General features: G+C 42.3%; 1 protein-coding gene across 2 annotated transcripts; it reads left to right on the top strand.

Moving 5' to 3' along the window:
- Positions 1 to 808: 808 nt before the first annotated feature.
- Positions 809 to 26371, top strand: LOC139414275 (dysbindin-like). 2 transcript variants are annotated; one of them, XM_071162178.1, is made up of 4 exons: positions 809 to 1125; positions 22774 to 22926; positions 23908 to 24057; positions 24226 to 26371. In XM_071162178.1, exons 1-4 carry the CDS (start codon positions 1083 to 1085, stop codon positions 24474 to 24476), a joined length of 597 nt encoding a protein of 198 aa, XP_071018279.1. In that variant the 5' UTR covers positions 809 to 1082; the 3' UTR covers positions 24477 to 26371. The 2 variants fall into 2 exon arrangements, with proteins under 2 accessions (XP_071018279.1, XP_071018280.1); XM_071162179.1 differs by lacking the exon at positions 809 to 1125 and adding an exon at positions 23498 to 23606 and having other exon boundaries at positions 22880 to 22926.
- The last annotated feature ends 267 nt before the right edge of the window (positions 26372 to 26638 follow it).

The following is a 26638-nucleotide window of genomic DNA, read 5'->3' as shown; positions in this document are numbered from 1 at the left end:
ATCCCTCTAGTGTTGTGGGGGCTGTGCTTTGGCAAAGTGGGTGGGGTTATATCCTTCCTGTTTGGCCCTGTCCGGGGGTGTCCTCGGATTTCTCCTGACCCCTCCTGTCTCAGCCTCCAGTATTTATGCTGCAGTAGTTTACGGCTACAAGGACTAGAGTTGTTCTGTTATTTAAGTCCACCTGAAACATACCCCACATAGCCTGGTTCCTCTCTAGGTTTCTTCCTAGGTTTTGGCCTTTCTATGCTTCTACACCTGCATCCTATATATAAATAAATTTGATTTGATTTGATTTTGATTTGATTTGTTCCTATATTTAAAATATATTCCTATAATAAATATTTTGCAGTCGAGCTAAACACAATAAGATATTTTAGAGGTATTGGCTTCTAATTGAATTTTTTGTGAAAAGAATTGAACCTATGCCATGAACTGAATTATAAATAAAGCCGCTGAAATCAACTATTCCTCTGAAGAACAGTGTGTCAAAAGGGCAAGCTTTTGATTTGTTCAATAACATCAATGCTATTCCATTAATGGCAAGAAGATCTCGTATCCTGCCACATTACATTTTGTGCACATCAATTGACCCTTGAAGTGAGAGTGACACAGAGGAGAAAGAAGAGCGAGAGAGGGCGAGGATGACAAAAATAAAAGCGTCTGTCTACTGACTTGGTATTTCCCACTGTTACATAAAAGACCCAGCGCTATAGCCTATCCACCCCTCTCACACCAAGCTCCTCCCTCTGTGAATAACCACTTGGTATGCTCCACAAGCCTTAACTTGCTGTCCTCATCCAAATACTTTAGTTGACTGATTGAGTACACTAAGAGAGAAGGGTCCTGTAGAAGAGAGAGCGTGTGCTTGAGAGAGCCAGTGACTTTCTTGGGAGTGCTTTGACTCTGTCTCTCTGTCCCAGGAGAGGAGGAGGGCGATGAGCTGTCCTGCTAAAGCTCTGGAGGGCTGATTGTTCCCCACCTCATCGCATCTCTGTGCCTAACTGTGTGAACTGACCCTCCAGTCCTCCTCAACAGCACATCTTATCTGATTCTGCAGCTCTCTGTCCGAATCTGCGAGCACCATGAGCTCATCTGGGGCAAACCTCCACAACAAGCGTCTACCCTGTGAGTAACTTTACAGCTTATTTAGCTCTCTCAACAACTGCTTGAATGTGTAGGAGTTGGAAAGACTGTGTCACTGTGTGAATACGCCGTAAGTTATTACAGATCATTTTTGTCATTTATTCTGTACTGTACTGTTTTTATTAACTTTCTACATAGGTTCATTTACTGTAATCCCCCTATTGCTGAGCAGAAAGATACATAGAACAATTATTGTCCATATTTGGTTATCTGCTTTAGCTTTTACAGACAGACAAACACATTCAATATTTAGGGAAGAGAAACATAAATCAAGCCACAATCAACAGAACCTGTTGAAGTAATTATGGGTGAAATACTGATTCCTGTTGTGGTTGATGTTGTTGTTGTTGGTGGTGTTTGAGCATTTAAATGTGTCAGTGTCGGTGTTGGCTGCTTTGAATGTTCAGCCGATATGGTAAGGACCTGCTGTTTTGATGTTACTAAGGCTGGCATACTGTACATGCTTTCCTGACCAAATAAAGACAAGAATGTTGAATCATCACCGTATATACTGTCCCGCTGTAATCAGTGGGACTCTACTCAAGCCGCTGAGGGTTCTTAAAGGGATATATTCTAATTTTGGTTTGGGGCCACAAAGGCATCCATTGGTTTCACTGACATAAATCTCTAACTCCTAATGAGATTGTGTGTCTATCTCTTATGGGAACAGATTTACTGCAGTGACATAGGGCTATAGACTGTCCTACAGACGGTGCTCTCACAGAGAAACCCAGATAGGGGTAATTTAATTTGTTAGTCAGTCAGTGGCGTCTGGGGCTAAATTGAATCAGAACATGACTGTGAGAGAAGACATCTTCCATCTGTTGCGTTGACCAGTCCCGATGCCCAGCGCCCTGCCTGTATGGACTGAATTGTGTGGGAATGTTATGTTTGGAGGCACAGCAGTTTGGGTTGGCTTGGAGGACTGAACAGCTGTTGTCACACTGTTTAAAAGTTAGATGAAGGGCTGAGAATTATGAAGTGAGTGCGGAGTTGGTATTGAATGGTCACAGACAGGATGGTTGCTGCCAGAGTGCTCCTTTAAAACGGAGCCAGCCTCCCACCGAGGCAGACACAGCCTGGTACTGTCCTCATAGTGACACAGCCCACTGTAGGATGGAGAGATGGTCACAACACAAGTCTGTTTTTAGTGCACCTGTACTCATTTAACTTTGACTGCTACTGCTGCAGTGTAGATACTGTAGTTTGTCCCTAAGCATGGCTGACCAACAACTTGATCAACCAGATATTTATTTTTCTAATGCTATTTGGTAGCAATTAGCCTGGGGACGAGGTTAGGCGAGAGAACAACTTGATTGGTATGAGGGGGGGTGTATCTATATGTATTAATATACGTGCACATGTGTATTTCCACTCATATCCTTTAATCTATGCAGCCCTCAGATCAAAGACCAAGTCCTCTTAATTAGCTTTGAACAAATCTTCCATCATCCGTAAAACTGACTATCCTACCGGTCCTCGACTTTGGCGATGTCATTTACAAAATAGCCTCCAACACTCTACTCAGCAAATTGGATGCAGTCTATCACAGTGCCATCCGTTTTGTCACCAAAGCCCCATATACTACCCACCACTGCGACCTGTATGCTCTCGTTGGCTGGTCCTCGCTACATATTCGTCACCAAACCCACTAGCTCCAGGTCATCTATAAGTCTTTGCTAGGTAAAGCTTGGCCTTATCTCAGCTCACTGGTCACCATAGCAACATCCACCTGTAGCACACGCTCCAGCAGGTATATCTCACTGGTCACCCCCAAAACCAACACCTACATTGGCCGCCTTTCCTTTCAGTTCTCTGCTGCCAATGACTGAAACTAATTGCAAAAATCACTGGTTGGAGACTTATATCTCCCTCACTATCTTTAAGCATCAACTGTCAGAGCAGCTTACCGATCGCTGCACCTGTACACAGCCCATCTGTAAATAGCCCATCCAACCAACTACCTACCTCATCCCATATTTGTTTTTCTGCTCTTTTGCACACCAGTATTTCTACTTACACATCCTCATCTGAACATCTATCACTCCAGTGTTAATTGCTAAATTGTGATCACTTCGCCAATATGGCCTATTTATTGCCTTACCTCCTTTGAACACACTGTATACATATTTTTCTATTGTGTTATTGACTGTTTGTTTACTCCATGTGTAACTCTGTGTTGTCTGTTCACACTGCTATGCTTTATCTTGGCCAGGTCGCAGTTGTAAATGAGAACTTGTTCTCAACTGGCCTAAATGGTGAAATAAAAAAATCCCACCCTCTGCTTGGTGAAAAACAACCCCGGATTCAGACCAGGTACATGTGAATGCCTATAGGCATATTGTAGTTAATTAAATACAACAATACAGTCATTATTCATTATTCATAAATCTGTCAATATATGCTGGAAACCTCTCCCACATCAACACAGGTATCACTCCCATTATTAATTGTATGGGAAGTACATAGTGGATTGGTTTCAGGTCTTTGCTGTTCACCATAGACCTATGGCAGGATAATTACTAACTACTTCTCACCCAGCTAGCATTCCTTGAAAGTTGTGTAAACGTAAGTTGTTGTTTTCCCATTGGTTCTGGGAATGAAGCCATCAGTAGTGATGTGTGGGTAAAATCACCGCGGAAGCCAAGCCAGAAGAAAAAGCCATTTAATAACCTGTGTTGTGATAATAACCTGTGTTGTGATAATAACCTGTGTTGTGATAATAACCTGTGTTGTGATAATAACCTGTGTTGTGATAATTTCATTTTTTGCTCTATAACCTGTTAGTTCATATGCTTTGACACTGTGATACATAGGCCTAAGGCCAAGACAATAAGAAGACACAGTGGCAGAATAAATTCAACCACAAAATTCATCACAAAACCAGAGAGCAACCTCTGTCCAGTGAACTGTTTTGAACTCCAGGAAATTAATTTGCTTAGGCATTAATTAATAAATGTTTTATTGTGGCACGGCGTCGGGGAAATTCGAGCCTACGATATTCTGTTCTCTATCCATGACATTAGTCCACTGTGCCACCAGGATGGAGCTAGCATGCCATGTTTTTTTTTACTTATACGAAGCTGTTCATTTTAGTCTTTTCAAACAGACCCTACTTCAAAGGAAACAAACACTCATTAAAAAAATCAGGTGTGACCAATTACTGGGCGTGGCCAACAGACCTGGGCGTGGCCAACAGACCTGAACACACTTAACAAGATATTTGTTTTATTTTTTTACTGACCACGGGAGCCAATTTGCGCTGTTCTGTGAAGGGTGTAGTACACAGCATTGTACGAGATCTTCAGTTTCTTGGCAATTTCTCGCATGGAATAGCCTTCATTTCTCAGAACAAGAATAGACTGCCGAGTTTCAGGAGAAAGTTCTTTGTTTCTGGCCATTTTGAGCCTGTAATTGAACCCACAAATGCTGATGCTCCAGATCCTTAAATAGTCTAAAGAAGGCCAGTTTTATTGCTTCTTTAAATCAGGACACCAGTTTTCAGCTGTGCTAACATATTGCAAAAGGGTTTTCTTATGATCAATTAGCCTTTTTAAAATGATAATCTTGGATTAGCCAACACAACGTGCCATTGGAACACAGGAGTGATGGTTGCTGATAATGGGCCTCTGTACGACTATGTAGATATTCCATTAAAAAAAATCTGCTGTTTCCAGCTACAACAGTCACTTACAACATTAACAATGTCTACACTGTATTTCTGATCAATTTGATGTTATTTTAATGGACAAAAAAGTGTTTTTCTTTCAATAACAAGGACATTTCTATGAGACCCCAAACTTTTGAACGGTCGTGTAATGTTTTTAAATAATATTATTATAACCTTCTTAGAACATTCATGTTTTCTTGTGGTTCTTAAAGTTTTTTTAATGTTCAAAGAACATGACTTCAAATGGAACCATGAGGAAACCTGTAGAAAACATTATGCTGAAGTACCTAAATTGCCACCTATTGTTCTCAGAACATTGTGATAGCTGGGTGTCCTGCACCATTCCCAGAACATTGTGAAAAGGTTGTATGCTAAATAACCATAGGACAACCAAGCTCTCAACAAGCTCTAAGAAACATATGGTTCTCAGAACGTTTTGTGCTAGCTGGGCAGGCTCGTGACAGCACAAGATTTGAGAAATGATAGATCAGTGCAAGGCCAGAACTATTCTATTGGGTTTAGCCAAACATTTCAGTGACACTCCCCACTGATATGAAAATAGCAATCTGAACTATTCATCAAAAAAAGAGGATCCGCAACAAATAGGTTCCAGGAACACCAGGGAAGATGAACAATTGGACAGTTTATGTATTGCCAAAGGGCTGGTAATGAGTTATCATGTGATTATGACTTGGAGTCTTCAACTCACGATGGAGGGAGCTCAGTTGACCGACACATACATCCACTCCCACAACACTCCTGGCTAAACCTGCACATTCATGGTGAGTGAGTGTAATCTAATGGAGACATTTCTCAGATGTCAGCTGCTTGGGTCCATTGTGGACCAGTATTCTGCTCATGGACCACATAGAGGGCACTAGGACAGGAGATTGAGGCTGACTGACACATAAACGGTCCTATTGTCTGTTCGGGGTGTGTATGTTTGTGCTGGGGGAAGGAGGGGGTTGGTAATGTCATTTTGGTGTTTACTGAGTGAGATATGTGGTGGTGCCAGGCTGTGATTCAACCCATTGCAAAAAGCTTACCTACCCCACACACACAATCCAAACAAACACACACACTGCTCAACTCTCACCATCAATAATTCACTCTCTTTGCAATTGGAACCAAGCCCAAATGGAAGTTTCCGGAGAGAGCAGGAAGATACAAAAAAATTACCCAAAATAAGCAGTGTAAAGAACGACGAGGCATCTTGTTTTATGAAAGGGAGGCTGCTGTCTGCCACCGAGGTCAGTTTACCACCTACCAAACCTCTTCAATTAACGAAGTAATTGCACAGGGCTTCATATAATCTGATGGTAAAGCTAGTTTTTCTGAAGCTGTTTAAATGTTGACCCCTGATTCTCAGCAGTTTATCCAGTGAATTTCCAGTTACAGGCAGTCATGGCCAGCTGGTGATCTCCATAGTGCCTGCTTTAGCCAGCTACTAGACTGCTGAGAGTGGAATGTGATGATGAGAGCAGCAGAAAATACATCCTGTCAAAACAGCAAGACATCCTCTGCTAATGAGCCCCAATCAGAGTTGTCACATTTCTTCTCTTGGCTCTCCCTGTCTATTCCACACCAATTCCTTTTGCTTCTCTTTTAAATCCTACTGCTGGCTTTCCTCTGAAGCTAAGTAGGGTTGGTCCTGGTCGGTCCCTGGATGGGAGATCAGAAGCTGCTGGAAGTGGTGTTGGATTACTAGTAGGAGGCACTCTTTCCTCTGGTCCCCCCAAAAATATCTCAATGCCCCAGGGCTGTGATTGGGGACATTACCCTGTGTAGGGTGCCATCTTTCGGATGGGATGTTAAACCGAGGCAGGACTTGTCCTGACTCTCTGTGGTCACTAAAGATTCCATGGCACTTACCATAAGAGTAGGGCTGTTAACCCTGGTGTCTTGGCTAAATTCCCAATCTGGCCCTCATACCATCATGGCCACCTAATCATCCCCAGTTCTCAGTCAATTTACCTGGTAAAATAAGGGTTAAATAAAACATTTAAAAAAGACATTCCTTCTTTCTCCCACCTTCTTTGTACTTCTATTGAAACATTTACTCTTTATCTGACCTTTCTCACTCCTCTCGGTGTTCTGTCCACTTTCCCTCCTGACTTGACTCCAGAACAAGTGATGAAATGGTCCATGTTAAAATAAAATGTTTGCTGTCGCCCTCCCGCCCCCTCAGCAACATTAAAAGGTCAGTCTCATCTCCCCAAACAGCATTACATCACGTCTTGTTGGTCCTGATGCATCTGGTCAAGAGTCACTGCCTGGTGAAGGGAGGGAGAGAGAAAGAGAGAGTGGAGTGGTGTGTAATTCCAACATTTTGAATTTTCTTTCCAAATTTAGAATGACTGCTGGGTTGGAATGACTAAGATATGAGACTACCTAAAGCATGTAAACTGGAACAACTAGTTCAGTAATGGGTGGAATAAATCCAAGTAATATATTGGATTAGTTTATTAAAATGTATACTATACTGTACATAAATAGCATAAGATTATTTAATCAAAAATATGGTTATTGAAACAATTTTTAAAAATGGACCTGCAATAGAGCATGCTAGGAAATATGAGAATGATGCCTGTGGTTTTGGTTTAACAGTGGTTTAATTTGCTGTATGGCAGAAAATTCCCTCAAAATGAGAGTCTGGCAAACTAGTCTATAATCAGTTTGCACAGAAGGAAGTGGCCATTCCCATAAGGGTTTTAGTTTCAGAGCTGCTCTAGCAGGGCCACAAACCAGCAGCCTGGATGAAAGATCTAAAACCCAAAAGCATCTGGAAAGCTAATCATCCATGTTTTGTTCCCAAACACTGTTTGTTGTTCTGAGGCTCTTCCGGTCATCACCCTCTCAGTATCTCAGTATCTGGCTGGCACTAAGGTCTAATGTGAGGATGAATACAGGGAGGGACAGTGCGTTGGTGATGTAATGGGATACCCCTTCCTACCCTTCCCTACATGCCCATTGAGTAAAATAACTTCCTCTCACTCGCATCAAGTCTTCAGAATCAGGCCCAGGCCCACTCCCTCACATCCCCGCTTTTGTTTTTACTGTCAGATCTGTGTTTGTCTTTGTGTGGGAAGGTAGAGTGGGCACGCTGACATGTCCGGCTCTGTCTGAATCTGACAAATATCACACGTCCAGCTGGTACTGAGCCCTAATCCTACACTCTGTCCCTCCCACAACTCCCACTGCATTCACTGAGACGGAGGGAGGGAGTGAGTAAAAACTGTGAAAAAACCTGTCTTAAGAAAATCAGACAATCTGCCTTCATCCTTTTTGTCCCAGTCCTCTCTCATTGCCCTCCCTCCTCTTCCTCCCTCCTGAATAGCCACTCTGTGTTGCCTGCTGGCTGTCACACTGGATCGCTTGTGGTGTGAACTGGGGGGGTTTGGGTAGGGAATGGAGAATGACTGACCGGAAAAGTGATCTCATCAATCCAGGACATTTGTGATCACATCATTGTGTGACCTAGGGAACTGATCAGAGGTTAAAAAGGTCAGTTGTGAGTTTCCCACACCTTATTGATTAAAGGTGACTAGATGGTAACTCAATGGAATAGGAAGAAAAGCATATTTAACTACTCTCCCTTTAGCTCATGTATAAGCCAGGTCCCAGGCCTCTAAGAAAAATACAGCAATGCATCAATGTCAAGCAGGTTGTAGGATCTATTGCACTGACATGACGGGTCATATTCCATTTGTATAGCTGAAGCAATTGAAATGGTAATTTACGATTGAGCCGACATATGCAGCATTTACCGTGAATGCAGTCTCCATGATATGAGACAGAAACCGTTGGAAGCAGTAGAACGGTGAGTAGACATTCCCCTTTATAATGGCTTTTTTTCCAGCTTTTAGATATTCATAAAACCCTCTATAGCCTACGTTGTCTCAATATCATATGCCCATGGGGAGTAATTGTGGTGCCTGTCGCTGTATTTAGACATAGGTTATTTAAATAGGTTATTCATTTTATTATAATTATTCATCATCTTTTTAGGTCTTGTCATAAGTGAATTTAATCGTGCTTAATGTCAACGCTTATCCATGGCTCACAGGCCAACTACACCGCTCGCGTCGCAAAACAAATGTAGAAATCTAAATGATTAAATTATTGCGCGCGCCAGCGTTACCTAGGGTTAAAATAGAAGTCAGTTCTATTTCTGACGCAGATCGCGCTGCAAGTCCTGCCTCTCACATCTCCTCATTGTTTTATAGAAGCAGGTACCCACGTGCCATCTCCTCATTGGTTATACCCACGTGGGTGACAAAGACGAAATAGGTCGGTGGTGGTAATGCACGTAATTTATGAAAGTTGCCAATCGCAATATAAAGTCAAGAGAAGAAAATGCCTGGAAGGAGGAGAGATGACTATAAACGATTCGGTTGACTGTTTTATGTGTGGATTAATTGGTGGAGTAGAGGACCATGTGCATTTCAGGTAAAATAACAACTCAATGTTTATATCCCAGGACAAATTAGCTAGCAACAGCAACAGCTAGCTAAATAGGACAAATTAGCTAGCAAGTGCAAGCTAGCTAGCTAAATTGCCATAAATGTTTAATGCTTTTCGACCTGTCCCCAAATTAATATAATTGGTTCAGAGTTTGTTTTGATATTTTAACCTGCGTGTCACGATCGGTGTGGGGGGACAAAATACATTTATGCACGATGGCGCACGCGCGCAGCAGGTTTCTGTTAGTTGTCAGACATAATTGCAATTTAGAGTACAGCAGGCGTGTATCAGTGCTAATGCTGTGTTTTAATATTTTTTTCTTATTGCTGTTACTTACGACAATATGGACTGCAAACATGTTCAACATATTTAGCAAACATGGGATAGGCCTACATTTTGTTTTGTTTGGCTATTTCCACTGAGTGTACAAAACATTAGGAACAACTGCTCTTTCCATGACATAAGCTATGAAGGCTATGGTCCTTTATTGATGTCACCTGTTAAATCCACTTCAATCAGCGTAGATGAAGGGGAGGAGCCAGGTTAAAGAAAGATTTTTAAGACTGAAAACAATTGAAACATGGATTGTGTATGTGTACCATTCAGAGGCTGAATGGGCAAGACACAGATGTAAGTGCCTTTGTTAGAGGTATGGTAGTAAGTGTCAGGTGCACTGGTTTGAGTGTGGCAAGAACTGCAACTCTGCTGGGTTTTTCACGCTAAACAGTTTCCAGTGTTTATAAAGAATGGTCCACCACCCAAAGGCAATCCAGCCAACTTGACATAACTATGGGAAGCATTGGAGTCAACATGGGCCAGCATCCCTGTGGCACACTTTCGACAACTTGTAGAGTTCCTGCCCCAACAAATTTAGGCTGTTCTGAGGGCAAAAGGCGGTGCAACTCAATATTAGGAAGGTGTTCCTAATGTTTCGTACACTCAGTGTATAACAGAGAAACATTCAAATTGGAGCTGATAACAAAAGACTGTAAATACACAACTTCAAGCAAGCACATATTTAGCCATGGAGCATGTTCTGAGTGACCAGTGAAGGGCCAAGCCTCAACACACATACAACTTATTTATTCATCAAAACCCAGCACTTTTGGGCTATCAGCTATTGCACCCATAATTCCCACTGTGAAATTACCCAAAATATTTTTGACACACCCAGACCTATAGTGCTATTGCCAGCGCTAAGATATACCATTGTGTTAGGTTTTTTAAAGGCCTGTACAGTCAAAAATTCTTCCACACTATGAGGTAGGAATAATAGTCAGACATTTCAAAAATGATGACTGTCACGCCCTGGTCTAAGTATTTTGTGTTTTTCTTCATGTATTGGGTCAGGCCAGGGTGTGGCATGGGTTTTTGTATGTGGTGTGTATGTATAGGGATTGTAGCTAGTGGGGTGTTCTAGCTAAGTCTATGGCTGTCTGAAGTGGTTCTCAATCAGAGGCAGGTGTTTATCGTTGTCTCTGATTGGGAACCATATTTAGGCAGCCATATTCTTTGAGTTTGTCGTGGGTGATTGTCCTATGTGTTGTTGTTCCTGTCTCAGTGTTACACAAGTATTGGCTGTTTCGGTTTTCGTTAAGTTCTTTGTTTTGTAGTGTTTGTTATTGATTCGTGTTTTTTCGTTCGTTCATTAAACATGGATCGCAATCTACACGCTGCATTTTGGTCCGACTCTCCTTCACACCTAGAAAACCGTTACAATGACAAAGGACATTTAGTGTAAAAGCTGTTTGAAAAGATCGCCTGAAATGTCAGCCTGTTTTGGTGGGATGGAGTTTTGGTCTACCTGGTGACATCACCAGGCTGTAAATTAGCTAACAGACCAATACATTGTTTTCTCCAAACCTATCTGCCAATAACAGCATATTTTCAGTTTTCCCTTCCCCACTCAGACTACTCCCAGACAGTCCTAGCAAGGTTCTTGCAGGAAGGTATGTAATTGTTACCCAGAAATGATTTGATATTGTGATTAAAAACAGCTGCATTGGACCTTTATAAACCTCTTCAATTTAAATAAATGTAATCAAAAATCTATTCTATTTAATCCCCAAAAGTAATTATTTATCATGAGAGGGCCATAAACAATAACGAGTAATTCTGCATACTCCAAGAAAGATTCAAATCTCACATTCTGGTAAAAATATTTATAAATGACTGAGGTGTAGTCACTTTTGTACACAGTACAAATATGATAAAAATATGAGAATGTTACATTTTATATGATGTATTTCCTATTCAACAAACTAAACTCAGCAACAAAAAAAGAAACTGACCTTTTTCAGGACCCCGTCTTTCAAAGATAATTCATAAAAATCTAAATAATTTAACAGATCTTCATTGTAAAGGGTTGATACACTGTTTCCCATGCTTGTTCAATGAACCATAAACAATTAATGAACATGCACCTGTGGAACGTTTGTTAAGACACTAACAGCTTACAGACGGTACGCAATTAAGGTCACAGTTATGAAAAATTAGAACATTTAAGAGGCCTTTCTACTGTCTCTGAAAAACACCTGCTCATCTGTGTGAACGTGCCTTAGGCATGCTGCAAGGAGGCATGAGGACTGTAGATATGGTTAGGGCAATAAATCACAATGTCCAGGACAGGATGGACAGCTGATTGTCCTCGCAGTGGCAGACCACGTGTAACAACATCTGCACGGGATCGGTACATCCGAACATCACACCTGCGGGACAGGTACAGCATGGCAACAACAACTGCCCGAGTTACACCAGGAAGACACGTCAGTGCTCAGACTGTCCGCAATAGGCTGAGAGAGGCTGGACTGAGGGCTTATAGGCCTGTTGTAAGAAAGATCCTCACCAGACATCACCGGCAACAGCGTCACATATGGGCACAAACCCACCGTCGCTGGACCAGACAGCACTGGCAAAAAGTGCTCTTCACTGATGAGTCGCGGTTTTGTCTCGCCAGGGGGGGATGGTCGGATTTGCATTTATCGCCGAAGGAAGGAGTGTTACACCGAGGCCTGTACTCTGGAGCGGTATTGATTTGGAGGTGGAGGGTCCGTCATGGTCTGGGTCAGTGTGTCACAGCATCATCGGACTGAGCTTGTTGTTATTGCAGGCCATCTCAACACTGTGCGTTACAGAGAAGACATCCTCCCTCGTGTGGTACCCTTCCTGCAGGCTCATCCTGACATGACCCTCCAGCATGACAATGCCACCAGCCATACTGCTCATTCTGTGCATGATTTCCTGCAAGACAGGAATGTCAGTGTTCTGCCATGGCCAGCGAAGAGCGTGGATCTCAATCCCATTGAGCACGTCTGGGACCTGTTGGATCGGAGGGTGAGGGCTAGGGCCATTCCCCCCAGAAATGTCTGTGAACTTGCAAGTGCCTTGGTGGAAGAGTGGGGTAACATCTCACAGCAAGAACTGGCAAATATGGTGCAGTCCATGAGGAGGAGATGCACTGCACTTAATGCAGCTGGTGACCACACCATATACTGACTGTTACTTTTCATTTTGACCTCCCCTTTGTTCAGGGACACATTATTCCATTTCTGTTAGTCACATGTTTGTGGAACTTGCTCAGTTTCTCAGTTGTTGAATCTTATGTTCATACAAATATTTACACATGTTAAGTTTGCTGAAAATAAACGCAGTTGACAGTGAGAGGACATTTCTTTTTTGCTGAGTTTAGGAATAAGGCTTAAAATTACTTCTAAATATAATATAATCAATTTATAAAATGACTATTAGATTACACCTCATATATTTATTTTGAGAGAAAATTTGCATATTTTCTAAAAGTCTCACAGAGAGATCCTTCTATCCTTCACAGCTTCCTGAACTTGCCTTTTATCTCATATTAATCATGTTCGTCTATGACAAACAGAAAGTGTGTTTTCTTTAAAATCCATAAATTCCTTTAGATTACTGGATATAAATCGATCTCTGAATGTGCTACAGTGGCGAAACCATATTACAATGTAAGGATTCCAGGCATATGCTGTGAGGTAGTGTTCAGCCAGGAGTTGATGGACTTCACACAGGCAGAAGAAACATACACCTGTGAGAATTAGGGTTACCGCTCATTGCAAGCCATTTTGATCTATGGTGACCACATATCAATATATAAGTGAAATGTCGGTTGGGACCGGAACCATAACCACGCAGGTCCCCAAAACAGGGGACTTTACATCTACATCTTACATTTAAAAAAAAAAGAGCCCTAAGATATTGGTCATTTCACCAGAATTTTGAGATGCACCCTGGCATGTTTTGATATCCCAGAAATCAAAACGAACTCAAGTTCATGTTGGACATCCTCTTCAGATGCCTGGCCTCAATTCTGTCTGGCATCTTGCTTTGTCAGCATGGCTTCCACTGTGCCGTTATGAGAGAACACAGTGTCTGGTTATCTGGTTGTGTAAGACTGTGAGAAGAGAAAAAGGAGTCAATCTCTTTCCCCATGCCTACAGTGAGCAGCTCTGGTCTGAGCATGCAGACCTCTCCAGTGACCTTGTTGAATGCCATCTATACCTGACGGGGGACATAGTAAAGAGACCCTGACCCATTGAGGTTTCTTTTTTTTTGACAAATGTTAAGAGCTTGAGCTAACATACAGTTTGTATTGTTGTGCCTCTCTTATCTTACACTTATCTTATAACGACAATATGCATTCATTTATAAATGACAAGGGTTAAAATTACTAGATGTAACAGAGATTGGGGTCTGATCGCTGTTAAGCGCCGGTTGTCTCAGCTTTGGTTGTGATGTCAGGCGTCATGGAACTTCTCGCTGAAGAAACTCTTCATGTACACTGTCAGGGCTGCCAGATGGTTTCTCCTCAGTGGTCTTGGTTCTTTTGTTGTCCGAAGGGGTAGGTGATGGAGACGGCACACCAAGCAGCTGCCAGCCCAATAGAGATTCCTGGGGACTTTTGCTGTTCCTCATGAATGATGGTGAGGAGCAGGATTGGCAGTTGTGAGGCCATGACCGTGAGGAGGTTGGAGTTGTAGTTTACTCTGGAAGAATCTGGGTTACTTTGGCGTAAGGCAGTGAGGATAGTGACCACTGGACAAGGAGACCAGTCTGGAAGAATCCTGATCTCCTCGATGGGAACTATTGTTGGTGTAACCTACTGATTGTTATTGTTTTGTTTCCTATTTATGTTATCCAAAAGTGTTTGGTATGGGCATCTCTTATCAAGCTCTGGGGTACAATACCCTGGACTGTCCATATTTGAGATGTGTAACTACATCAGGTCAATCGGGGGATTGAGTTATTTGTGCCAGAAAGGCGTGGGCCAGAATCAAACCCACACTGATACAGTAGGCCTATGTGTGCGTGCTGGCCTTAACTGCTAGACCACCCAATTAAACTCCCTTCGTACCCTTAGGATCCACTAGACACTTTTATGTTGTGGAGACCAATGTCTATTTTGTGTTATTAAGCTATATAAAATGTGTGTTGTCTATGTGTATGGCTGCATTTCAGGTACATTTTTGTACATTTGAATGTTGCAGTAATCGGACCTAGGCTTAGCATTTGAGCAAGTTAGAGAGAAAATGATTTTGATTGCAAGCCTTGATCCCAATGAGCGACAAAAGAGTGATCAAGTTAAGATCCGGCATCTGTAGGTCTCCATAGAAACCAATGATGCATTACAGGTAATAACTTTATGACATCACATTGTGATGCGTTTGGGTTCCGTACACACTAGTGATATAGTAAACATCACAATAGGCTTATTTTTCAGCCTAGCATTGAGAAAATTGAGAAATCAGATGACGTATTAGATTTTCCGTTGAGTTTTCTATTGTATATGTCTGTAGACCCACAGCATGAGTTCACATGATCTCCCAGATTGAGGCTGAAAAAAGAGCAGCCTGCATGGTGAGAGTGTTTCAGTGGGCTCTGTCGTACGACTTCATGACGTAATCGTAACTCCATCACTCACACCATGCTTTGCTTTCTGCGGGGGAGTAAAAAGAGTGACACTATCCTTCTCTCTCTGTTGGTTACATAAAAAGCAGCTCTGGGAGACTTGACCTTTAGAAAATACAGAGTTGGAAATGACAATGAAAACAGTTCTAAATGCCGGGAAATTATTTCTCATCACTTGATGTTAACAATGACCACGAGGGGAGAGAAAAGGGGATGATAAGAGAAGACAAGACAAGAAAGGAGAGGAGAGTAGAGACTGCTTAAGGAGGGAAAGACATATTTCTAATTATATCGGCTTGTTACATGCCTCAGTTTAGCTGGTTAGATAGGTGTTAGCCTGCACACCACTGCAAGTTATGTCAGGAAATAGAAGTGACGGATGAAATTATGTTGCTCAATGTAACGAGTTATGTCGTGTACATACACAGAGCGATAGAATCTAAGATGAAGCACAGTTGTGGCCTAATTCCATGACTGCAAACTTGTAACCCATAGAGCACACAGAATACCAATGTTATGAACCGCCACAACTCATTTAATGTTTGGCAGGACGCAGTAGACATCTCACCAGCTCTGTATTTTTGCTGTGTCATTTTGGTTTTGTGCCTCTGGAGCTCTGAGAGTTTTCTTGGGCTGGTGTCAGAGGCTCTTCATCACATGGCTCAGTGTCTTAGTGTTTACCCACAGATGCCCAGTGGTGCAGACAAACAGACAGACAGGCCCAGGGGGTGAGTGAGGCGTCTCCCCTCTCCTCCCCAGCTGACCCGAAGCCCCAGGACAGGGCTGTCAGACTGAAGGAGACAGGAAGTTGCTGTGACAGGCCTGCCTCCTGCTATCACTAGACAGAGGACTCCACAGGACCCACAGGGAGGCTGGGGCTGACACAGCAGACTGGACTGGGGGGAGTCTGTTGCCCTTTTCAGATGGGCTTGAATCATTCTGCATACAAAGGAAAACAAGGAACACTATTGGTATTATCATCATACTGTACCATTTGCTTACTGAGAAGCATGGTCATACACAAACAGAAGCAACACTGCTTCATGTGATTCCTTGTCATGACTCAGCAAGGATAAAAAAAGAAACATTTTATGAAGACGATGTGAAAATACACCCATTTGGAGCTTGCAGTCCTGTGGTCGGAGGCCTAGTTCCTCTTTCCCTTGTCATTGTTTCTATCCTGATCCCTCTCTGTCCTCAGCTGCTCAGAGCCTAAGTACTGTGCTGCTAATAGCACCACTGCCTGTGTGTGATCAGTGCTCACTGCACAAGCCAGATAATATTTACATTATTCCCAATTTAAAAACCTCATCCAATTAGCCCAATCCCTGCCTGTAGCTTCTCATTATGCCTAAATCCCTAGACACTTTTTTTCAGAGTAGGGGGTCAATATATGGATGTGGTGAGAGGACAGAGCGAGGGCAACACTTTTACAGAGCTGTGTTGAAATCTCCAATGTATATCAATCTGCTGTCTGCTCAAATGTGTGTACATGTCACTTTATGATGTCCATGTTCCATCGCTAATCCATTAGTGACTGTGTTTACAGATTGAGTTTCATGTTGACAGTGGGAGAATATGTCTTGTCAGTCTGTATACGTGATGTGTTCAGGGAGCCCACCATAAAAGGTGATGTAACCTGATTTACTCTGAGCCATGAACACACTGGCATTCCTCAGGTTATTCTGGGTTCCTGCATTTCTCTTTCCTGTCTCCTGCGTATCACACTTGTGTGCTGTCCCCTCCCCTGGCTCTAGCAGCACGTTGCTTTATTACAATGGTGCTGATGAGGTGGGAAATGTGATTGCATTGTATCCCAAACAAGATTAACTTAGGGAATTGACAGTTGGCATTTGCAAAGCAATTGGTGGGTGCTGAGCAATTAACACAGTACACTGTGGTACTGTGTGAATATTGTATGTTTTGATTTCTCAAGCCATCCACACTGGTCAGGAAATGTATGGGTCTGCAACAGTAAAAGCATTAGCTTTATGTAGAATGGGCCGGCTCTAGCATTTTGGGGGCCCTATGCGAGATTTGGTTGGGTGGCCCCACACCTCGCAGCAAATATTTTACTGGCCCCCCTACTGACGGTGGAGATCTGCCTACGGTGTGGATCTGCCCATGAAGTCTCTCTACCAAACGAACTCAATGCATTTTATGCACACTTCAACCATGCCATGCGTGAGAGCCCCCACCAACCCAGAGGACTGAGTGATCTTGCTCTCAGAGGACGACTGAGGTCTTTAATTAGGTCAACACTGGCAAAACAGCAGGGCTGGATGGTATACAGGTCCGAATTCTCAGAGAACGCGCAGAACAGCTGGCAGGCATATTCACAGTCACTTTGAACCTCTATTTGTCCGGGTCTGTAATCCCCACGTCTTAAGCTGACCACCATCATTCCTGTTCCCGAGAACTCTAAGGCTTCATGCCACCATGGCCCTGTAGCACACATCTGTAATCATGAAGTGCTCTGAAAGGCTGTCTATGGTACATATCAACTCCATCATACCCTAGACCCACTCCAATTTGCCACCCCAACAGATCCATATACAATCTCAATTACACTCCACACTGCCCTCACCCACCTAGATAAGAGGAATACTTACAGTTGAAGTTGGAAGTTTACATACACCTTAGCCAAATACATTCAGTTTTTCACAATTCCTAACATTTAATCCTAGTAAAAATTCCCTGTCTCAGTTCAGCTCAGTTAGGATCACCACTTTATTTTAAGAATGTGAAATGTCAGAATTATAGTAGAATAGTAGAGAGAATGATTTATTTCAGCTTTTATTTCTGTCATCACATTCCCAGTAGGTCAGAAGTTTACATAAACTCAATTAGTATTTGGTAGCATTGCCTTTAAATTGTTTAACTTGGTTCAAACGTTTCCTTCCACAAGCTTCCCACAATAAGTTGGGTGAATTTTGGCCCATTCCTCCTGACAGAGCTTGTGTAACTGAGTCAGGTTTGTAGGGCTCCTTGCTCGCACACACTTTTTCAGTTCTGTCCACAAATTTTCTGAAGGACTAAGGTCTGGGCTTTGTGATGGCCACTCCAATACCTTGACTTTGTTGTCCTTAAGCCATTTTGCCACAACTTTGGAAATATGCTTGAGGTCATTGTCCATTTGGAAGACCCATTTGCGACCAAGCTTTAACTTCCTGGCTGATGTCTTGAGATGTTGCTTCAATATATCCAAATAATTTTCCTTCCCATTGATGCCGTCTATTTTGTGAAGTGCACCAGTCCCTCCTGCAGCAAAGCACCCTCATAACATGATGCTGCCACCCCCGTGCTTCATGGTTGGGATGGTGTTCATCGGCTTGCAAGCCTTCCCCTTTTTCCTCCAAACATAACGATGGTCATTATGGCCAAACAGTTGTATTTTTGATTCATCAGACCAGAGGACATTTCTCCAAAAAGTATTATCTTTGTCCCCATGTGGAGTTGCAAACCGTAGTCTGGCTTTTTTATGGCGGTTTTGGAGCAGTGGCTTCTTCCTTGCTGTCGTTATAGGACTTGTTTTACTGTGGATATAGATACTTTGTACCTGTTTCCTACAGCATCTTCACAAGTTCCTTTGATTTTCACTTTTTGCACCAAAGTACGTTCATCTCTAGGAGACAGAACACGTCTCCTTCCTGAGAGGTATGACGGCTGCGTGGTCCCATGGTGTTTATACTTGCGCACTATTGTTTGTACAGATGAGCGTGGTACCTTCAGGCGTTTGGAAATAAGGATGAACCAGACTTGTGGAGGTCTACAATTTTTTTCTGAGGTCTTGGCTGATTTCTTTTGATTTTCCCATGATGTCAACCAAAGACGCACTGAGTTTGAAGGTAGGCCTTGAAATACATCCGCAGGTACACCTCCAATTGACTCAAATTATGTCAATTAGCCTATCAGAAGCTTCTAAAGCCCTGACATAATTTTCTGGAATTTTCCAAGCTGTTTAAAGGCACAGTCAACTTAGTGTATGTACACTTCTTTCCCACTGTAATTGTGATACAGTGAATTACAGTGGGGCAATTTAGTCAGCCACCAATTGTGCAAGTTCTCCCACTTAAAAAGATGAGAGAGGCCTGTAATTTTCATCATAGGTACACTTCAACTATGACAGACAAAATAAGAAAAGAAAATGCAGAAAATCACATTGTAGGATTTTTAATGAATTAATTTGCAAATTATGGTGGAAAATAAGTATTTGGTCAATAACAAAAGTTTAGAATACTTTTTTGCCCCACTGTATACGCAGAGGATAATGGGGAAGATGGGCGACAACTGGAGGGGGGTGGAGACAATCACAAAAACAAGTGAAACCGATCAGGGCGTGACAGTACACGTGGCTACACGGGCTATCTGAGTTGACTGTTATTTTATTTTTGCACTCTCTATGCACACTCACAAGAATCTACACACTCAAGCACACTGATACTCCAACACACACACACACACACACACACACACACACACACACACACACACACACACACACACACACACACACTTTTATTGCTCTCACACACACAACATGCACACACATTTATGATGACTCTACACACCCACTCACATACAATCATCATATATGCTGCTGCTACTCTGTTTATCATATATCCTTATTCATACATTATCTACTGTACCTCTGTCACTCCAGTATCCCTGAACATTGTACATATGCTATTCGAACTGACCCTGTATATACAGTGCCTTCGGAAAGAATTCAGACCCCTTGACTTCTTCCAGATTTTGTTAGGTTACATCCTCATTCTGAAATTGATTAAATTGGTTTTCCCCCTCATCAATCTACACGTAAAATCGCATAAAGACAATGCAAAAACAGTTTTTTAGAAATTGTTGCTAATTTATTAAAAATAAAAAACTGAAACATCACATTTACATAAGTATTCAGACCCTTTACTCAGTACTTTGTTGAAGCACCTTAATAAGCAGCTATTACAGCCTCGAGTCTTCTTGGGTATGATGCTACATACAAGCTTGGCACACCTGTATTTGGGGAGTTTCTCCCATTCTTCTCTGCAGATCCTCTCAAGCTCTGTCAGGTTGGATGGGGAGCGTCGCTGCACAGCTATTTTCAAGCATCTCCAGAGATGTTAGATTGGGTTCAAGTCCGGGCTCTGGCTGGGCCACTCAGGGACATTCAGAGATTTGTCCCAAAGCCACTTCTGCGTTGTCTTGGCTGTGTGCTTTGGGTCATTGTCTTGTTGGAAGGTAAACCTTACTGCACATGCAGGGCATCATTAAGTGATAATACATCATTCACAAGTGATAATATCGTCACTCATCAGACTATTTGAATCTTGTCTTTACATATACTAAATAATATATGTGTGAAATGTGTTATGATTTAGAATGGACCATTATCATGCACCTGTCGGAATAGGTTGAGATTTGCCCCGTGGTTTATTTTCATGCCAGTCAGGTAGGCTATACTCCTGTTGTAAATCGAAGAAATGTGCTTAATATTTGGAAAGTTGAGAAATAAATATAGTAGGCCTAGCCTATAGAAAGCTGATTGGATCCTCTTTTTAAAAGAGGCCATAAAAACTGTTTTATCGCGCCTATAGAAATGTTGCGCAATATGATTGTGTGATTAGAGAGACAGAGTGCTGAGTACCAGAACATTAGCAACTGGCAGTTAGCAAGTTTGGTACTCTACTAATAACCACATGCACCATCAGAGCGCAGTTTTGGAGAAGCCTAGTTATCGTGACTAAACGGTCACGTATTACCGTCACCATAACAGCCCTACCCTAAACCTTAAGTAAACATTTCTCTCTCTCTTTACTTGTGACAAGTGTTGGGGTTAAAGGTGAAGCCAGGTTCAGGTATGGGGGAGAAGCCTGCCCCCTCCCCTGGGTGGTCCTGAGCGCTCTGGAGCAGGTTTTAATCACAGATCTCTCTGTACTTTGCTCTGTTCATCTTTCCCTTGATTCTGACTAGTCTCCCAGTCCCTGCCGCTGAAAAACATCCCTACAGCATGATGTTGCCACCACCATGCTTCACCATAGGGATGGTGCCAGGTTTCCTCCAGACGTGATCCTTGGCATTGAGGCCATAGAGTTCAATCTTTGTTTTATCAGACCAGAGAATCTTGTTTCTCATGGTCTGAGAGTCTTTAGATGCCTTTTAGCAAACTCCAAGCGGGCTGTCATGTGCCTTTACTGAGGAGAGGCTTCCGTCTGGCCACTTTACCATAAAGGCCTGATTGGTGGAGTGCTGCAGATATGGTTGTCCTTCTGAAAGGTTCTCCCATCTCCATAGAGGAACTCTAGAGCTCTGTCAGAGTGACAATCGGGTTCTTTGTCACTTCCCTGACCAAGGCCCTTCTTCCATGATTACTCAGTTTGATTGCGCGGCCAGCTCTAGGAAGTGTCTTGTTAGTTCCAAACTTCTTCCATTTAAGAATGATGGAGGCCACTGTGTTCTTGGGGACCTTTTACAGACATTCTTTGGTACCAGATCTGTGCCTTGACAAAATCCTGTCTCGGAGCTCTAAGGACAATTCCTTCTACCTCAAGCCTTGGTTTTTGCTCTGACATGCGCTGTCAACCGTGGGACCTTATATAGACAGGTGTGTGCTTTTCCAAATCATGTCCAATCAATTACATTTACCACAGGTGGACTCCAATCAAGTTGTAGAAACATCTAAAGGATGATCATTGGAAACAGGATGCACCTGAGCTCAATTTTGAGCCTCATAGCAAAGGGTCTGAATGTAAATAACATATTTCTATTTTTTATTTTTAATACATTTGAAAAATAAAATGTTTTTCACTTTGTCATTATGGGTTATAGTGTGTAGATTGATGAGGAAAACATTGTATTTAATCCATTTTGGAATAAGACTGTGTAACGTAACAAAATGTGGAAAAAGGGAAGTGGTCTGAATACTTTCTGAATGCACTGTAGCTTGCTCCCTTCTCGTGTTCTTGGTCGGGATTCGGCAATGATTACTACAAGTTTAGATGGCTGGCTAGTCTAATTTACCAATCTAAAAATTGTTAGCTGACATGGCTAATTGATTGACTGTCAGTGTCTGACATAACATGAGAAAATGCACAACTGCTGATGCAAAACCACATTTCTAAATTGCACCCAGTTTATTCTACTATTCTTACTCTCAATAGTAAGTTGATACCCCAACTGAGTTCCTAAAACTTGTTGTTTCATGAATAAAACAAAGGAGAGAATGTGTGATATGTTTTACACGACCAATCATATTTCACCGTAAAGAATTAGTAAGAAATGTCGCATATACATGCTCTATCTACATTATGCTAAACGTGTCTGCTACTGAGTGGTACCAAGGAAAACAAGTCTGCAAGAGGACATGAAAAGCCAAAAATTCACAGCCCCAAAACCTGTGATTACAGTAAAGGCTGGGTTTTCCTGTCATTTCTTGTTCCTATGGTTCAGTGTTACCCCTTTCTGGCATTCACATTGTTTCTTGCAGCTTTGGGGAGTGTTGATCTTGCAGACCTGTTTGACCAGAGTTTCTGACAGATATGTTCTGTTGTTCTCTGTGCCAGCGGAGACCGAGCATGCTCAGAGGGTCCCAGGAATGGACGCAGCCCAGCAGATGAAACTGAAAGAGCGACAGCGCTTCTTTGAGGAGGTCTTTCAGCACGATGTGGATGTCTACCTGTCCTCTGCCCACTTGCAGATTCATGACTATAAGAGACGTGAGTGCAGTCAGCATCACACATGTCCATACCCAAGCTCAACCCTTACCTTAGCCATTACCCTAACACTAGATTCATGTCCACACCCTGGCTAAACCCTAACACTAACCCTAGATTAATGTCCAAACCATGGCTCAACCCAAACCCTATCCATAACCCTATATCCAAGTCCGCACAATTCAAGTACTCGCTTTCTATCACTCGCCATATTACACTGAATAAAAATAAATAAGTATCCCAGAAATGTTCCATACGCACAAAAGCTTATTTCTCTCACATTTTGTGCACAAATTGTTAACATCCCTGTTAGTGAGCATTTCTCCTTTATCCAAGATAATCCATCCTTACCTGACAGGTGTGGCCTAAAAAAAAGCAGATTAAAAGGCATGATAATTATACAGGTGCACCTTGTGCTGGGGACAATAAAAGGTAACTTTAAAATGTGCATCTTTGTTACACAACACAATGCCGCAGATGCCTCAAGTTTTGTGGGAGTGTGCAATTGGCATGCTGATGCAAGATAATTTAATGTTTATTTCCCTACCATAATCGGCCTCCAATGTTGTTTTAGAGAATTTGGCAGTACGTCCAACCGGCCTCACAACCGCATGTAACCACGCCAGCTCAGGACCTCCACATCCGGCTTCTTCACCTGCGTGATCGTCTGAGGGGAGGGGGTGGTATTTCTGTCTGTAATAAAGCCATTTGTGGGGAAAAACTCATTCTGATTCGCTGGGCCTGTACCCCTGCCCAGCCATGTGAAATCCATAGATTGGGGCCTTATCAATTTCAATTGACTGATCTGCTTATATGAACTGTAATTCAGTAAAATCTTTGACATTGTTGCATGATGCATTTATATTTTAGTTCAATATACACACGTGAAAGTTTTTACATGTTGCTAAACATTTCCTATGAGAAGTGAAACTGACATTATATGCCTCTAATCAACCTCACGGTTGTCTCTTGGGTTGTTGTTAGCTCCCATTGGCAGTGTCTCATCCATGGAGGTTAATGTGGACATGCTGGAGCAGATGGACCTCATGGACATCTCTGACCAGGAAGCACTGGATGTCTTCCTTGGCTCTGGAGGGGATGAGGGGGTGCTGGCCTCCCCTCTGCCAGGTAAAGGTGAGTGGAGGGGAGACGCCAGTCTGAGGCCGTCCTATGTTGATAGTGTAGTATTTGGCAGAGAGTCGAGGCTTTTACCCTCCTCTATACTAGCTGGCAACACTAACTGCAATATTGAGCGTAGCACTGAGAATCTTTTGTCCAATATCCCCTTAATTTTACCTACAGTAGTTCATGGAAACAACAACAACGATAAGGTAATCAACCAGGGACGCTCTCTCCACTACACTGACGGTTGTGATGGGAAGTTCCGCGTGGCCTCCACCTCCTCCACCAACAGCCAGAACACCAATGAGGACGGACGGGACACCCAAGTCGTCCAATCAGATGATGAAGATGTGCATGTCGACACCGTCTTGCTGATGCGATCACCCCCAGGGAAAGATGAGGAGAAGAATCGGTCTATCCTCTCTTCCTAGGCGCCTTCCTTCACTTCCAATATTCAGTAACATTTTGGACTTACTGATGCTTACAAGTATCACTTAAACTGGACACACACACTTCCATGGACTGGCAAGACAACTGCCACTTTCCACAGCCTTTTCTTTACTGTTCATTTTGTTTTGCCTGAACTGTACATATAAAGCCAACTCTTCTCCAAGCTTGTCCCCATTTATACTTCTGGAATGTAGATGACAGGACATTCCTTTTTATTTCCTCATTTAGCATCCTATTAAGATCTGGCAATGTGTGGTACTGTTTTGGGAAGGACATTTTTGTGTGTAAGCAGGCTTTACTATACTACAGATCGGAACAACTGAGTGTTAGTAAAAAAGTAATCATCTGTATTAACCAGGTTGAAATAACGGTTGAATAATTTAGGAAATAAAGATGTAGAGAATTAATATTTTTTTTATGTAAGAACTTTTCTTTAGAGAGAAACATATGAACTGTGCACAACTTTGCCATGCTTTGTAAATATGGCCCTTAGTTCCCATATTCCCTAAAATGTTCAACCAACCCAAAACACCTGCCACAAATAAGGACATATTGTACATAGTGCTTAGTGGTGCTTTAATTTGTTGTATATTTCACTTAGTCTCCTCTTATTCTCTGACTTAAGGTTTATTTATTTTAACTATGAATAGGAATAAAAAAAATAACATTTGTTTCCTGCAAACAATTATTTTTGTTCCTTTTTTGTGTGTGTGTGGAGGTATTTGTAATGAACAGGAAGGGAGACAGAGAGCTGGTTTCAAGCGCAGGGTGCTGCAGGTGTTTATTGCAAAGGACCACAGGAGTAGGCAGGTAGCTGGGTCCAGGGGCAGGCAGAAGGTCATACACAGGGGGTCCAAAAAGGAAACAGTACAGGCAAGGAAAAAGCTAGTCTGGGAGATCAGGCAATAGGTAGATAACAGGAAATCTGATAGGCTAAAGTACAGGCAGGGAATAGGCAAAAGGCGTCATTAGTGAGACACGGGAGGCGTAAAATCACGGGAAACCCAGAGCTCCGAAAGACGTGTGTCACAAATCAAACAATACCTCACAGTGATGGGGTGCAGAGACCCGAACTAAATAGTGTGTGATAATGACATACAGTAAAAATACTTTCACACAACATTTTCACACAATACTAACATCTGCTTCCAACTCACACCCTCAAACACGTAGATCCCCTGAACGCAGCTCACTCTCCAGCCCACTTTCCAGCTCATACTCTCAAACACCTAGATCCCCTGAACGCAGCTCACTTTCCAGTCCACTTTCCAGCCCCCACTCTCAAACACCTAGATCCCCTGAATGCAGCTCACTTTCCAGTCCACTTCCCAGCTCACACTCTCAAACACCTAGATCCCCTGAACGTAGCTCACTCTCCAGATCCCAATCACCTGACTTCTAATCACATGTTCAAACATCCAGTGTTTGTTCCAGTGGCTCCCCTGTGAATCTAGACATTTTGGGAGGCAAAGTAATTTAGGAAACCTGGTACTGGGCTTGCTTGTAGGCTAGATGTACACTGTTCACAGGTCCCCAGGACCTGTTAGACTTAATACCTCTGCTTTAAAAAAAATAGGTATTCTTTTTCACCCAAAACATCAATGCAAATGTGCATACACAAAACAAGCTCATTGAATGTGAGACAGCTTGACATGCGGGTTTAATTGTTCACCACACATGCATTACCTTAGGCAGATTTTATCTGAAAAATATATGCATAAGAAGGAATGCTGTTCAACTTCTTTCGCCACTCTATTGAACTGACATGAGCACACATCCACCCCCAAACACATTAATCCTGGATGAAAACCTATTATCTCCAAAACATAAACTTTTCAAGAAATAAAAAAAATCCCATATTTTCCCATTAACAAACAAATATAATTATGAAACTTCAGACAATATTCTTGGTCCATGAGTCATGAAATGTTCAGAGTATATTGAGTGGAGTTCAATTAATGCTTTCAATGAATGCAAAAATATACACTGCCGTTTGGGGTCACTTGGGGTCACTTAGAAATGTCCATGTTTTTGAAAGAAAAGCAATTTTTTTTGTCATCAAACTGATCAGAAATACAGTGTAGACATTGTTAATGTTGTAAATGACTATTGTAGCTGGAAACACCAGTCTCAACGTCAACAG

The sequence above is a fragment of the Oncorhynchus clarkii genome, chromosome 7 (genome assembly GCF_045791955.1).
Source record: "Oncorhynchus clarkii lewisi isolate Uvic-CL-2024 chromosome 7, UVic_Ocla_1.0, whole genome shotgun sequence".
Taxonomy (NCBI): domain Eukaryota; kingdom Metazoa; phylum Chordata; class Actinopteri; order Salmoniformes; family Salmonidae; genus Oncorhynchus; species Oncorhynchus clarkii.
This window is presented reverse-complemented; position numbering and strand designations above follow the sequence as displayed.